This window comes from Culex pipiens, chromosome 2 (genome assembly GCF_016801865.2).
Source record: "Culex pipiens pallens isolate TS chromosome 2, TS_CPP_V2, whole genome shotgun sequence".
NCBI classification, from domain to species: Eukaryota; Metazoa; Arthropoda; class Insecta; order Diptera; family Culicidae; genus Culex; species Culex pipiens.
Window position 1 is genome coordinate 81,030,733 of NC_068938.1, and position 16,372 is coordinate 81,047,104.

Consider the following 16,372-nt stretch of genomic DNA (forward strand, 5'->3'; position numbering starts at 1 on the left):
GACGGTGCAGCTATTGTTATCCAAGTTGCTGTAGATGTCGTGCGTTACCTTGGCGAGAGCAGTCGTTGTCCCGAATCCCTTCCTGTATCCCTATTGATGTTTGGCCAATAGCGGAGCGTTCGGGTTATCGAGATGATCGGTGATTTGGTCAAGCAGGATTTTTTCCAACACCTTCGACATCGCTGGAAGGACACTGATCGGGCGGAAATGCTTGGGCAGGCTAGGACTTGGTTGTTTGGGGATCGGTGTTACAATGGCTGTTTTCCACAAAGACGGGAAAGCTCGAGCTGTGATAATGGCGTTGAAGAGGTGACAGAGTTCCGGCAGGATCAGCGGGAACAACATTTTGACAAACGAGATAGGTATGCCGTCGGTCCCTGTGGCATTGGTCTGTATGTCGTGGATTTTGCGGTTGACTTCTTCTGAGTTGGTTTGTCGAAAGTTGAATCCGTTTTCCCCGTGATCTACTACTGTTCTGTGGGCTGGTGTTCTACTCCGCGTGCTGCCTCTGTTCGTTCCTAGCTCTCGGTGACCGTCAGAAAAGAAACGGTTCAGATCATCAGCGTCGACTCCTTCTGCTGGTGGGTCTGCCTTGGCTGAGTTGTGTATGCCTTCTCTTCTGAGGTTGCTCCAAAGCTTTTTGGCGGGAAGTTCATGATTGAAGTGCTGATCAGCGTAGCGCTTCTTGGCCGCATGAATCAGCGAGTTCGCACGATCGTGCAAGCGCGAGTGCTCCAACCATTGCTGATCACCTCGCCTCCGGTTCGGGTTACGCTTGTACAGCTTCAGCGCGAGGTCTCTCAGCTCGATGGTCTGCTTGATTTGATGCGTTATCCAAGGAGTTCTTTCATCACGGACGTAGATCATCCTTTCCGGCGCATGTCGATCGAGGAGTTCTTGCAGGTCGGCAGTCAACAGCGTTGTTTTTTCATCAACATCATTCGACTCGTAGAAGCATTGAAAATCCTTGGCTCGATACTCTGCTTGCAGCTGTAGCACGTCGACATTCCGGAAATTCCGGATTCGGGTCGTACGCCGGTTTTGATTCCTCACCTGGACGTCAGCCAGCATGTAGATCACTTCATGGTCAGAAATAGCGCTTGCGGAGACCGCCTTTGCTTTTCGGACGGACTGTGGACAGTCGGTGATCAGCAGGTCGATGGTAGTTGAGCTGGTGTCGGTGATTCTTGTGGGACCAGTGGGCAGAACGGTGAGGTTGAACGTTGAGTGAATCCGCCTCAACGAGGTCAGATTCAGCGAAGGCAAGACAGACGCTACGTTGATGTTGAAATCCCCCATAATAAATGTTCTGTCAAAGCCAAGATCGAGCATCTCGAGAAGGACCCTTTCGTAGAGCACGGCGAACGACGGATTCGAGCACGACGGATTGTACACCACAGCCACCCCGACGTTAAGTTCGTTGATCCTAATTTGAACTACCATGTACTCAACCCTCGTTGCGATCGGAGCTGCGATGTCATGGGTCGATTTGATGACCGGGGTTGCTTTGAGACCCTGTTGAACGTAAAGTCCCACGCCGCCGCAGGCCTTCGATCCCCGGCCGCGGCCAGACGGCAGTGAGTGCCGGATAAGGTTGTACGCTGGAACTCGCACCGGTCCAACCGGGGCGGAAGCTCTCATTTTTGTTTCAGTGACTCCGAAGAAGTGGTATTGTTGAGCGTCGAGCAAAAGTTTTACACCATCGATGTGGTGCTCAAGGCCCCTGACATTCAGGTGGCCGATTCGGAGGTTAGCGATGTTCGTCATTTTGGTGAGTAGAAACGCCAGCGACGTTTCGTGTCAGCAGCGCGAAGATGCTGAGACATTGGCAGAGAGGGCGTCGAAAAACAGAGACGAGGAGTCCGAAGAACTCCCCGAACTTACCAGTTCTTGTAGATGCTCGACAGAGTTCACGGGGGTGTATCTGACTTGCCCTGGAAGAAGCACAGAAACCTTGTCGTTCCTCACAAAAACGGACCGAGCCGCACCTCGTTGTTTCAGCCGAAGCGCGTGGTTCCGTATCCGGAACGTGTTTATCGAGAGCACTTCGTTGACGGTGAAGCGGTAGTCCAGGGCGGGTCCATGTTTCAGGTTTCGTAGGGCAGCGTCTTTGTGCCACTCGAAGTACTTCCGTAGCACCTTCTGCCTTGCCTCGAGACTGCTGAAGACCGCAACGATCGTCGGAGTGAGTGAACGGTCCGACCACTTTGATGGTTTCGCAGGAACACGAAAGCAGTCCGTGATGCTCGCCTGTTCATCGCTGCATCCTACTAGGGTCAGTACATCTGCAACCAGCTGCCTGACGTTTTCGCCTACCTTAAACGGGATCTTGTTGATCGCGAGCCTGCAGGAGTTGATCGTTTGTGAGCAGGTGTTCGCGAGCTGAGCTCCTCGCTCAATCTTCTCTAGTTTTTCGCTGAGATCACTTGCTAGGCGAGTCGTGGTTACCTCCGAACGGGTGTTGCTGTTGACGACGTTGCGAAGACGATCTAACTGTTTCTTGCTGATTTCGCGAGCAGCATCGAGCTCGGCCCGCAATTTGGTCAGCTCCGCTGACAGTTCCTGGATGACCTTCTTCAGCTCACTGACCTCTCCGGAAGCGGTCATCACGGGTTGAGGTTTCGGGATGAGACAACCACGTACCGCGCAGGATTCGCAGAAGTACTGGTAGTCGTCGATTTCCTCCATCTGCGAGTCGCTGATTCTCACACATAGTGGGTGGAACCAGCGCGGGCATGCATCGCACCCGATCCAAGTAATCGTTTTTGGCTTTCGCTTTCCTTTGGACCCGGGTGGCGCACCGCGGTTGCAGACATCGCAGATCTCGTCACTCGAGCGGTTCTTTGCCATGTCGAAATTGTGATAGTACTGCTACCGGACACTATTGGCGCTGGCGTTTCAAAACACACACACACACTTAGCACATCACCTCACTTTTCAGGAGGAAAACAAATGTTCAAAAAACTTTGTCAAACACTAGGCGGTACTTGCAAACACTGTAATTGTGTAGCAAACGGTTTTGTTTCGGCACTGGACACTTTTTTCCGCACGTAAATCGTAGAAAACAGCGAGAATTTGTAATTTCTTTTTCAGCGGCTTTGTTTTGGTTGCAGCCGGCTGCCAGTGTTGCTAGAAAAATCAATGAAAATTACGTTTTGTCGGAATTCAAATTTCCAATCCATTACCATTTCAGACTGCAAATTATTGAAAAACACGTCTTTTTCGAAAGTTCAAAAATGGAAGAGGTCGTACCGCCCCTCCGTCACGAGATATCGAAAAATTAAGCACGTGATCAGGTACAAAAAATACCCCTTAAGACAAAGTTTCACGCAAATCTAAGAGGGTTCGGGGAAACTGCTGTGTGTGTTGACGAAGAATCACCCAGATTTAAAAAAGTAAACTCAACACCACTCAACGGTAGCCACCCTTTCGAGACAATAAGTAAAAAAGTAAATCTTTCCCAGTTCCTGAGGGAAACACCCTTGAAGAGTATCGGGGCCGGCATTTACAAAGCGGATTCAGTGGCAGTTTCATTCTCAACTTAATGTTAACATGTTAAGGTTAATGTTAACATTCCATAGGTCGCCTCCCTAAGGTGTCGTGATAAGGTCCAGTTTGTGACGATACACTACCTTCCCTTTACTAAGCAATCGATTCCAGAAAGGAAAAGATCACCAGTTGTGTTGGTCCGAGCCGGGATTTGAACCCCGATCTACCGCTTACGAGGCGGAAGCGTTACCACTGGGCTACGTGGCTCCGTCGAGACAATAAGCAAAGATAAATCCTGCAACTCCACAGCATTCCCCGTTATGAGTAGATGTTTGTATATCAAATGAGATGGAGATGAAGAAGATTCCGCTGCAGCAACTCTGGCCGTTAAGCTCCACGCACAATCGGTGAAAGTCTTAAAAGTGAGTGGGTGGATATAAAAAAAGAAGGGAAAACCCCGGTCTTGACTCGGGTAGTTGAAGTTGGAGTGCGGCACCCTTCCAGAGCTTAATACCAACTGTGACCGCCGCTATTATTGTGCCCGGAGAGTGGTTTAATGGCGCGCACTCAACAGCGTTGTGGGGGGAAAAATCCTGACCTAGAACCAGGGAAATGAAGAAATTTAAGGACAGAAGGATTTTAATGGCTCTATTGTCTGGAAAGTACTCACACAGCAGCGGCGGCTGAAATGATTGCGCGTTTTTAAGCGCTAAAAGTGAACCATTTCTTCTCAGTACCTGGGCGGGGTGGGTTTCCTCCCTTCTCGTAATGGGTGCTGATTATGGCTCTGAGGTTGACTTTTTATGGCGGAGGCTTTCTTCCTATATCTTGTGCCATTTTTGGCTTCTTTAGGGGAAAGGTCTTTGTGTGCGCGTGTCATTACGAGTCGAACATTAAGGTGCCATGGGTCATTATTTTGATGGGGGTGTGGAAATTGTTCGACCATTATTGTGACATAAGGTTACACGGTTATTTGAAATTTAGAGGAAATTACCTTTTTTTTAGCATGTTTTAAAGACTTTTAACGATTTTACAAAACAAATACAACTTCCCCATAACTACCCACGCTCCAATAAACAAATCACGATGCAAATGAATCCAAAACTCATCACAAGCTTCGCTTGCGCTCTCGTCCTTATTTATTGCATCAAATTCTACTGAAATCAATTCGTTACAATAATAAATTCGATTTCTCATTTTCGCTTCGCTCCACCGTTCACGCGGGAGCCGTTGTTGATCCTTATTTTCTTCTCCTCCAGTGAGCGCGCGCACACTCACACAAACATCATTTAGCTGGCGTTGTTGTTGTTGTTGTTGCAGCCGTCGAATTTTCCACAAGCTAAAGCTCAAATTTGCTGGAGGAAAAAACACCACCAAAGAGATACGGCGAGCAGAGAGCAGTAAAGAAATTGGAACAGGATTAAAATTTGATTCTGAGTAGAGCATTGTGCTCAAGAAAATTGGCAGTGAGGGAGTCGAACTGGAAAAAAACAATGGACATATTTGTCTAAATAACTTTTTCAAAATTAATACAATTCAGAATATGTGTCAAAATTAAAATTGAGTTAGAACATCATCACAGTTTTAAATAGTCTGTAAATTTTTATGTTTAGCTTATCTCTCAGAGGCTGGTCAAAAGTAAGAAATTTTGCGCTTGATTGTTTCAATGAAAACGTGTATCTTTTTGCCCACTTTGTTTCATAATTATCGTCTGCACTGAGAAATAGCTATAAATCACCATTTCCCAGATATTGCAATACACACTTTGTGACACAGACCAATAATTTCTCATCCAAATTATCGTGATATCTTTAACACTACATAAAATTGTTGGAAAATGAATTCATGAAGACCATTGCAATGTTCTGTCACTTATCACAAATAAAATCGAAATTTCGTAAGCACTGGGTATAATTCTAAACATTTTTTAAGAAAATCATTGCATAAGTCAATACAAATTTAAGCAAGATTCAAAATTAATCCAATATATTTGGCTCAAACTTTGTGGGACCTTCTCTAAGACCAAAGAAGTGTCATTGGTTCATCCATACATGTCTTTTTAAATTTTGTCTTCAACAAAGTTGTTCTGCCCTTGATCGCATAAATGTCCCATATGCATTTCTACACATTTGAGCTAATGAAGCAGTTTGGTTCAAATTGTGTGCATTCATAAAGGCTAAAACATCCAGTACTTTACTCTAGAAATCAGGAGGAAAACAATTTTTTTTGGGAAAAATTAACACATAGTCTTATGTGTGGGACAATAGGGTTCCCAGAAAAAACGACCCACTATTCCAGAAGCGAAAAACAGTTTTTTGGGTTATTTTAAGCATCTGTGCAAATTTTGAGCGAAATTGTTTGAGATTAACCCATTGATACTCGAGCCTAAAACTGGTGAAAATTTTTTTTTCATACAAAAATGACTTTTTTAAATCGCTAATAACTTTCCAGAGTCAAGTTTTACAGCTTTGGTATGTTCTACAATGTTGTAGAGTATTAAATTTCCAATGAGAATCTCACTTTTGGGGATATTTTGATGAAAGAAGTGCACCGTGCAGACCAAACCGTAATAAAATTATGTTTTCCATAAATTTTTTTCGATTTTTCCATTACAAACTTCACCTTCGAGTATCAATTGGTAAATGTTGACCGATTTTGCTCATATTTGGCCCAGAGTCCTAAAATAGCTCAAGGAACAATATTCAGCTTGTGGAACGAGGTTTTGAGAAAAAGTGCACCCTAGTGGGACAAACTTGTCTTGCATATGGGACATTTATGCGAACATTATTACATAAAAAATAGGTACACGTAAAAAAAACTACTTTTCTTCACAATAATGGAATTTCCCAAAATCCGTTTTATAAATTTTTGATATGTTTTAGGAGACAAAATACCGCAACTTTTAAGCCATAAAAAAGATTAAAAAAAAGTTGCCGACGAGTTCAGTTTTTTAAATAATGTTTTTTATAGAAAAAGTATAAATTTCAGCAAATTTTTTTTTTCTTAAGTTCAATGTAAAATCAAATTTATGTACATTCTTGTGAAATCCAATTTGCAATCGAAAAGTACATTTTAGATTTTTGTTTTGTCTTTTTCTTGATTTTGAGAATTTCAATAAATAAAAATGCCTATGAGACATTGAAGATTGGACCTCTGGTTGCTAAAATACAAAAAAATTAAGAAAAAGAATCAAGAAAATGGATTTTTTTAATGCTCATCTAAGCATTGCCAAATTTTCTCATCAACTAATAGCCGAATTTTCAATGTTTAAAAATAAAATATATACAAAATTTCATGACTTTATTGGAAAAAATATTTTGAAATTTTTTGTAATCAAGAACATTTCAAATGAACGTAAAATTGAGAAAAATATGTTTGCTGTAAAGTAACAGATTCTCGATCATAATTCAATATCACAAATAGCAACAATAGAATAGTGGTTCAAATATTCGTTGTTTTTTGTTCAATAATACTCTGTTTGCGTTTCAATCCCTAGAAAATTCTTTTTTTTTGGGTTTTTTATAACCCGTTACTGTTTTTTTTCAGTTATTTTACATTTTTTGATAACTCAACGATTTTTTCAATACCCTTCAAAGGGTTGTTGTTTAAGTTACAGGGAGTAATGTTGCTGAAGATTACGGAATGGTGTTTCCACCATAAATAATTTTTAACATTTACCCCGTTTTTTATTACTTTATTCAACACTGATGCAAATTGAAAAAAAAACCTTGTCCAAAGTTACCCCTCAGTTTCAATATCACTCCACCGATAGAAGCAGGAAAAATATTCAAACCAAATGGTGGCAATAAATTTCAGCGTGATATATAGCGCGAAGTGAGATAAAAACAGGAATTATACAAAACCAGACCGGATGGCTCCAGAGAAAAAAAAATCCGCAACGGAAAAGTAATAGAGGAGTAGTGTCAGTGGGACAAAATATGAAGACCGCACAAAAATCCAGGAAAAACCTTCGTGCGAGAAAAAAAGGACTTCGGGGGTGAGGTGACGGAACTCGTGGAAACTGTGCCGCCATAATCTCGATAATCTCGATGATTTATAACCACCCTAGCCGAGGGTGTAAAGCCGGGAGGCCCTGCTCTGAGAAGAAGCCAACAAAAACTACGGTAGACAGATTGCCTCATTCCTCACGGGGAGACCCCCCCCAGACTTGGCCAGGTAATGGACGCTGGGAAAATTAATTAAATTTTTCCACTTTGCCACTAAAGGGGAGCAACCACTAGGCATTGTTCTCCGTGACGTAAAATAACTACCTACTTATGGTGAAGGCAAAAAAAGACTAAACTATGGACCTAGGTCAGAGATCATCCATAAACAACGTGGTTAAAAATGTGTGTATTTTCTTAAATAAATTACGTGGTTTATGGATGACCTCTAATACTCGTGGGATCATGTGGGATGACCTTTTTAGACTCAGAAAATAAAGTTGATGTTCTTTGAGTTGCATATATAGGGCGATGACTTCCGGAAAGAAGGGGATTCCCCGTTCGAAGATATTGATAAGGCAGGTCGTGGCATTGCGTTGGTCTAACAAGATTATTGACCGAGTTACAAAAATTTGAATTTAAAGTTGTTCACACACTTTTAATTCACACAAAGGCATATTTTCCAGCAAAAAAAAAAAGTAATCAATCTTTATTTTAAGAAAAAGCAATTTGGATTATTGCGAATGTCATTTGCAAAATGCCAACAAATTGGGTTCACCAGAATTTAAAAATAGAAATCTGCCAGATCAAAAGTCTCCAGAAACCCCACCAAGCCAAAAGCTGCACCGCATTTCCATTTTCATTTCGCAAGGTCCGTTCCGGGAAGCACACAAAGTTTTCCCGCCGCCGCTGCCCCTCCCCATCTTTTGGGATTAATTCTTGCGATTGAGGTTAATTTTATTCATAATTTCATCCCGTGTCGGTTCCATTTCCGAATGCGACCAAAAAGCAAAATGCTGGTCCGGGGGAAAACAAAATAATTCGATTGGATTTCTACTTCTCTCTCTCTCCCTCTCTCTCACTCTCCTAGGAAGGTAAAAAAGGAACGAAAAATTAAAGCTCGTAGCCCGGGAAAAAGTTTGCGCTTATCCGGTTCGGGGTTTTCCTTTTGCAGGTTTTTCGGTGAAAGAGGGTGGGGGCATCAGGTAGAGATGGTCGAGTTTGGGGGAAATTTAGCCTAAAATCACAATATCTTTAACCTAAGCATCTCTATTGACAAAGGCGCAGCGGAGCAAAGGAGCTTTTCGGCTGATGATTTTCGTTTCTCATTCACTCGAAACGGCTCGATGATGAGCGGTTCTCTGGAGAAACGCCAATTTTAATTAGGCATACATTTTATTTAACATATAACATATAACTTATCAACCGTGGAAGTTGATTCTTTTTTTAGGTGTACCGTTCTAGAAAAAACTACACAGCAAAAAATAGAAATTCAGCTGCGTGTAAAAGGCCTGGGTGTAAAATAAGTTTTGCATTATTTTAAGAAATTTTATGTAATATTACCAGTGTTGGAATTCGAGCGAGAAGAAGGAAAGCATTTCTCGCTCGCGAGCGAGGAAGAGAACTTGTAGTACTTTTCTCTTCTCGCTCGCGCTCGCATTTTCGTTCGAGTTCTCTCTCTCGCCGCGAGCGCTCGCGAGCGCCTCGTGCTAGGCGTTCGTCCTAAGCTAGCAATTTGTTTATCAGTCTTATGAATGCGAACCTAGCGATGGTATAGAGGTGTTGTGTTGATTTTTTTTCGTTTCTAACGCGTTCAACTTCTCGCGAACGGGCATTTCTGGTTCGCGAGAAATCCCGTTCGCGAGCGGAGGAGAGCCCGGGCAATCGGTGAGTTTCTTTCGGCAACTCGAGACTCGCGTCGAGAACTCGAGAGAGAGGAATTTTCCTCGCGAGAGCGCGAGAATACCAACACTGAATATTATACCCTGAAATATGTAGCCTATCACTATGGGATCACTATATGCATTTTTCCTTTCCATTCTTCATCGGTCTGATGGCCGAGCGGGCTTAGGCGCCAGTCCCCATTGTTGCGTGCTGGGTTTCAATCCCGTAGGTTGCATTTTTTTTTGTGTTCACAAAAATGTTTCATGCTGTATGTAATATTAAGTGTCTTTTTTGACAAAGGTGATTTTTTTTTGAAATTAAATATGTCTTTATTGAACATTCTTATAATAATTACATTTCTTTTACATGCTAAGTGGTATGGCCTAATGCTCTTCATCTTTGTTGTATTTTTCGTTTTATTATCAACTGATCACATTTATTTTATTTACTTCAAATTGTATTACATTATTGCATTGAATCGAATACATTTGGGTAAAAAAGAAAAAAAAATCATTTAATCAACTAATCCTAACTTAAAACTAAAAAAAAATCATTGAAATATTCAAAATCACTACAACGAGTAAACTACGAACTGTATTTTAAGATGAATGCTCCAAGAGTTCTTACTTGTTCCTGGCGAGTTTTGCAACCACGCAGTGTTGTTGTCATCTCGATGAAAATGTTCAGAAGTTCTTGTGGTGAAAACAGGTCACTACTGCCTTCATCCATTGATGCTGGTTGGTTTTCCCTCGGTTGCTGACTGAAGCCTGGAGGTGTTGTACTCTCTGCAACTTTTTGCCGCTGATTCAACGGCAATGGCTGCAGATTTGGAACCACTCGAACAGATCCTGCTACTGGCGACGCCAAAGCAGGAAAATCCACGTCCGTGTATGTTGGTGGTGTTTTGCGACGATTTGGTTGGTGCCTCGTCGTCGCTTGCTGCCGAATTTTTACAAACTCAGCTCGTTTTGGGAAGCTTCGATTCTTGGTAGAATGGTTGCCGCCGCAATTGAAGCATTTCGATTCGATTTTCTCGTTGATTGTTTCGCAAGCTTGAGTTTTGTGCTCACCTCCGCAGGTTGCACAACGACTCTTGATGAAACAGTTCCTTCCACTATGTCCAAACTGCAAACAGTTCGAACACTGTGTCACGTCATGGTGCACTGGACGATAACGTTCCCAGGTTACGATGATGTTGAAAATTGTCCGAACTGCTTTCAGCTCAGACGGCGTTGTCGATCCTTTCTCGAGATGAACCAGGTACAGTTGATCACGATACTTGATGTCCTTGTTGTGTCTCGTCATCTTGAAGACTTCGATCACGTCTAACTTAAGAGTTGTGAGCTCTTCTTTCAGCACACTCACATCCATGCCGTACAGGCCTCGGAGGACCTGTTTCATGGGGCGTTTACCTGGATCGTCATGGCTGTAGTATTCAATCTTTGTGTTGTTCAGGAAATCCCGAACGTAGTTGTAATCCTTTCTGGTAGGTAGCAGAATTTTGAGTCCATCAGCACACAAGCGAATGGAAGCTCGTAAAGCACCAGATTTGATAAACCCGGTCAGCCACTTTCACACCGAATCCGAAGACGATGTTTTCACAAAAATGGGTGTCAACTTTTCCCGTCGTTCAAATTCTTCCTTCTCGCTCACGTCCACAGGGAGGGTAGCGAACTGGTTTCCAGACGAATTTTTGAGCGTCCTTGCTCAAACTGCCTGGCTTTGCAGGTAGCGCTTCGGCATTCTTTAGCTTCTTCAAATCTGCCGATCCTGCTGGTGAGGACCGCCTCTTTTTCTTGCCGTGAGGCATTTTTTGCACTTTTAAAGCACTTTTCAGGAGCTAATATCCAGGAGTACCTCACTGATTGGTGGTCCACAAATGAATGATTGACAAAGGTGATGTGCACGCTTTTGCAAGCGATTTTACCATCGGATTTTTGCTGTTAAAATGATGGTTTGTTTTGCTGCATTGCATTTAAAAAAAATCTTACAATAAAATATTGTTTCAGTAGAAATTTGAAATTAGGCAATAACTATTCGATAGCCATAAAAATTCAAAATAGCATTTGATTCAGGATATTTGGGTAATTCTCCGCCAACTCACACAGCAGTTGCCCCGACCCCTCTTCGATTTGCGTGAAACTTTGTCCTAAGAGGTAACTTTTGACCCTGATCACGAATCCGAGGTCCGTTTTTTGATATCTCGTGACGGAGGGGCGGTACGACCCCTTCCATTTTTGAACTTGCGAAAAAAGAGGTGTTTTTCAATAATTTGCAGCCTGAAACGGTGATGAGATAGAAATTTGGTGTCAAAGGGACTTTTATGTAAAATTAGACGCCCGATTTGATGGCGTACTCAGAATTCCGAAAAAACGTATTTTTAATCGAAAAAAACACTAAAAAAGTTTTAAAAAATCTCCCATTTTCCGTTACTCGACTGTACAAAATTTTGGAACATGTCATTTTATGGGAAATTTAATGTACTTTTCGAATCTACATTGACCCAGAAGGGTCATTTTTTCATTTAGAACAAAAATTTTCATTTTAAAATTTCGTGTATTTTCTAACTTTGCAGGGTTATTTTTTAGAGTGTAACAATGTTCTACAAAGTTGTAGAGCAGACAATTACAAACATTTTGATATATAGACATAAGGGGTTTGCTTATAAACATCACGAGTTATTGCGATTTTACGAAAAAAAAGTTTTGAAAAAGTTACTTTTTGTGTTTCTCTTTGTTTCGTCGTCCGTGTCTGTCGCGGGTGACCATGAACGGCCATGATCAATGACGACCAACTTTTTCAAAACTTTCAAAACTTGTGATGTTTATAAGCAAACCCCTTATGTCTATATATCAAAATTTTTGTAATTGTCTGCTCTACAACTTTGTAGAACATTGTTACACTCTAAAAAATAACCCTGCAAAGTTAGAAAAAACACGAAATTTTAAAATGAAAAATTTTGTTCTAAATGAAAAAATGACCCTTCTGGGTCAATGTAGATTCGAAAAGTACATTAAATTTCCCATAAAATGACATGTTCCAAAATTTTTTACAGTCGAGTAACGGAAAACGGGAGAATTTTTAAAACTTTTTTAGTGTTTTTTTTTTCAATGAAAAATACGTTTTTTCGGAATTCTGAGTACGCCATCAAATCGGGCGTCTAATTTTACATAAAAGTCCCTTTGACACCAAATTTCTATCTCATCACCGTTTCAGGCTGCAAATTATTGAAAAACACCTCTTTTTTCGCATGTTCAAAAATGGAAGGGGTCGTACCGCCCCTCCGTCACGAGATATCGAAAAACGGACCTCGGATTCGTGATCAGGGACAAAAGTTACCCCTTAGGACAAAGTTTCACGCAAATCGAAGAGGGGTCGGGGCAACTTTTCCCGATTTCGTGTGAGTTGGTAGAGAATTACCCATTTGTTAATTCCGATTACAAGCTTAACACAAATAGGCTTCTCCATATTTGTTGGATCAATTGAATGAATAGAAATGGGTATGCAATAGGGTGATACAAAAAAGGACATTGGGATTAACCTCTGGGCCTGAGGTCCTGAGGTCCCTGAGGTCAATGTTGAATGTTGAAGTTTGATTTGGAAAATCGTAAAAATATATGGGGAAAAACATCGCTTCCGAATTTTTCCGTCAGGTGGCGCGGGTCAAATGCATATAGCTCCAAGTGTGAGATTCTTGTAGGAAATTCAATTCCCTACACCTTTTGTCTAAGTGTGTAAAGATTGAGATCTGGGCGGTATCGGGAAGTAGGATGTGAATTTTGGCAGCTATTTAATTCTGTTTCACAATGTTTTGAAGCTTTTTTTTATAGTTTCGGTATGAACTGAATCCAAATTAAAAATGTTCAACTTAATCAAATATTTGAAAAGCATATTTTTTTGTTTTAATTTGTTTACTCATAAGTATTCTATCATTTTTTGTTGCAAACCAGGAAAGAGATAGTATTTTATTCTACTGAGCAAAAACAAAGAAATATATTTTGTTGTTAGAACATGATATTCGGCCCAAATTCGCTTCAGAAAATTTAAATTTAACCCGCAATGATGAAAGGTTGACCACCCCTGGCTTACATTATGATTATAGGTATTAAACTGCTTTTCATTTGAGAAATTTTTGTAGCATAAATGTTTTAAATAAATAAGGAGTGTAGAAAGTTCATTTTTATTTGAATAAATTGTTGTTAAAATTTAATTCAGAAATGAAGAAAAATCCTCTCAAAGATTAACTATCATTAACAATCATCAAATAAATAAAATAGGCGTCATCCATAAAGTACGTACTCTTTTAGGGGGGGAAGGGGGGTCACCGAAGGTGTGACAAGATGTGACGAAGGGGGGAGGGGGGTTTGCGAGATTGTGACGTCACGCTAGGTTTTTTTTATGATTGCATAATATTAATTTGAAATGAACACAATTAAATTAAATCATCTTTTCTAAAATTGTTTGTTACTATTATTTAGAAGTACCGTCATCAGAGCGACATTGGGTCTGGGGGGTGAGATTGGGTCATACAAATTTCTGCATTTTTGTATGACCCAAACTCACCCCTCAGACCCAATGTCACCCCTGATGACGGAATCACAATATAATTTATTTTACAGTCACATTTTTTTCAGCTTCAATATTTTGCAAATTCTTGCTTAATAAAAATAAATGCTTTTAAAGCAGGGTATTCATAAGAAAACTGCTATAAATGGTTTAAACTTAGTAGATACAAAGCTGTGAAAAACAGTTTTCAAGATTTTTGAATACTTGAATATACCAGGTCTTCTAATTTTTAAAAGATACAAAACTGTTTTTTTTTGCAGTGTTTATTCTTAAAAATGAATAATTATAATAATTTAACTTTTTTTACAAATTAAAATTGCCAAAAATACCAAAATTATGAGAGTTTAAATAAATAAAAACTTTAAAAAATCCCATCAAAAACAGAGGGGACGTACTTTTTTGAGTGGGGGGGGGGGGGGGTTCAACCTTGTGTGACATAGGGGGAGGGGGTGTTAATTTTGGGCGATTTTTGCGTGACATACTTTATGGATGACGCCATAAATCCATTAAAATATTAACCTTCTTTTGATTTGAAATATTTTCATACTTTTCAAGCTTATTCTTTTTATTCAATTTTTAATACCGTCAGTGGGGGTGACTATGGGTAAAAAACGATACACCTCTCGTAATTTCTTACTAACAAAAACAATTTAAAAAACAACGAAAATCTTTTATCGTAGAATTGTTCTTAGATAGTTTACTTAACATTTACTAAATTTGATTTTCGAGAGGTCATTTTTGGCAAAAAACGTACCTCAACTTAAGACAGCTGCTAAAATGACAGGATTTGTTCTAGGAACGATTTTTTTTCAGTAGAGTCATCTTAAGGTGTCCCTTGCACAACCCTTATTACAGAATTTAGTTTCATTGCGAAGTACCGTAAACTGGGGTGACTTTGATAGCCCGGGGTGACATTGATAGAAATTTGATTTGGCCACTAATTTTGATACATCCACATGTAACAGTCACATTTTTGAATATATGTTCGATGATAAGCTATCCCTTAATGCTTACATACTCAAAATTCTCAAAAATGTTTAGATATCAATTTGACGGGCATTTGAAAAACCTATCAAAGTCACCCCAGTTTACGGTACCTGAGAAATGGTAAAATCCGTAAAAAATACTTTGACCCAATCTCACCCCCAGATCCAATGTCACCCCCACTGACGGTATTTTTTTTGTTCAGTAATATATCAATAATATGTTTTTTTTTACAAAATAAAAATTAGGACAAAATATTCTTACTAGAAAATTGTTTATAAAAACTCGATATTACTTAATTATTTCTTTGGGACCATCCACAAACCACATTCTTTTGGAAATCTCAACCCCCCTTTTTTCAAAACCTCGCTCCACAAGCTGAATATTGTTCCTTGACCTATTCTAGGACTCTGGGTCAAATTTGAGCAAAATCGGTCATCATTTACCCATTTATACTCGGAGGTGAAGTTCATATGGGAAAAATAAAAAAAAAAAAAATGTATGGAAAACCCAAGTTTCTTACGGTTTGATCTACACGATGCGCTACTTCCATCCAAATATTCTCAAAAGTGAGATTTTTATTGAAAATTTAATGCTCTTCAACTTTCTAGAACATACCAAAGCTGTAAAATTCGATCCTGAAAAGTTATTAGCGTTTTAAAAAAGTAATTTTTGTATGAAAAACATTTTTTCACCAACTTTATGCTCGGGTATCAATGGGTTAATCTCATCCAATTTCGCTCAAAATTTACACAGATGCTTAAAATAACCCAAAAACCCGTTTTTCGCTTGTGGAGCAGGGGGTCATTTTTTCTGGGCACCTCATTGTAAGTAAAGTAAATCTTTCCCAGTTCCTGAGGAGAACACCTTTGAAGAGTATCGGGGCCGGCATTTACAAAGCGGATTCAGTGGCAGTTTCATTCTCAACTTAATGTTAACATGTTAAGGTTAATATTAACATTCCATAGGTCGCCTCCCTAAGGTGTCGTGATAAGGTCCAGTTTGTGACGATACACTACGTTCCCTTTACTAAGCAATCGATTCCAGAAGGGAAAAGATCACCAGTTGTGTTGGTCCGAGCCGGGATTTGAACCCCGATCTACCGCTTACGAAGCGGAAGCGTTACCACTGGGCTACGTGGCTCGGTCATCTCATTGTCCATACAAAAAAAAACTTTTTTGTATGGAGCGTTGACAATCGCCATACCACCCCCCATGAAAATTTCATATCAAATACAAATTCAAACACCATAGCATGACATGGAATTATTCTGAGCATGGCAGTTTGGTCGATTTTCATATTTTCAGTCAAAAATTCCCAACGCAAATTTGTAAAACTAATTATTTGCATAATGAAAATATTTTCTTATCAATATTGATCAATCCCTGATTTTTTACTTGCTGAACCCCAAATTTATACAAATGTTATAAAAATTTACAAATTAATAAATAATATTTTTTTCAAATAAAGCAAAACCTTACTAATAATCAATTTGACTAAATTAA

At 40.0% G+C, this 16,372-nt stretch overlaps 2 protein-coding genes across 3 annotated transcripts in view; one reads left to right on the plus strand and one right to left on the minus strand.

Annotated features, from left to right (window-relative positions):
* Positions 1-16,372, plus strand: part of LOC120428131 (uncharacterized) — a 481,672-nt gene that overhangs the window by 203,969 nt on the left and 261,331 nt on the right. The window lies entirely within an intron of this gene.
* Positions 91-1,641, minus strand: LOC128092649 (uncharacterized). Its single transcript, XM_052706925.1, has one exon. The coding sequence runs from the start codon at positions 1,639-1,641 to the stop codon at positions 91-93; it is 1,551 nt and encodes a 516-aa protein (XP_052562885.1).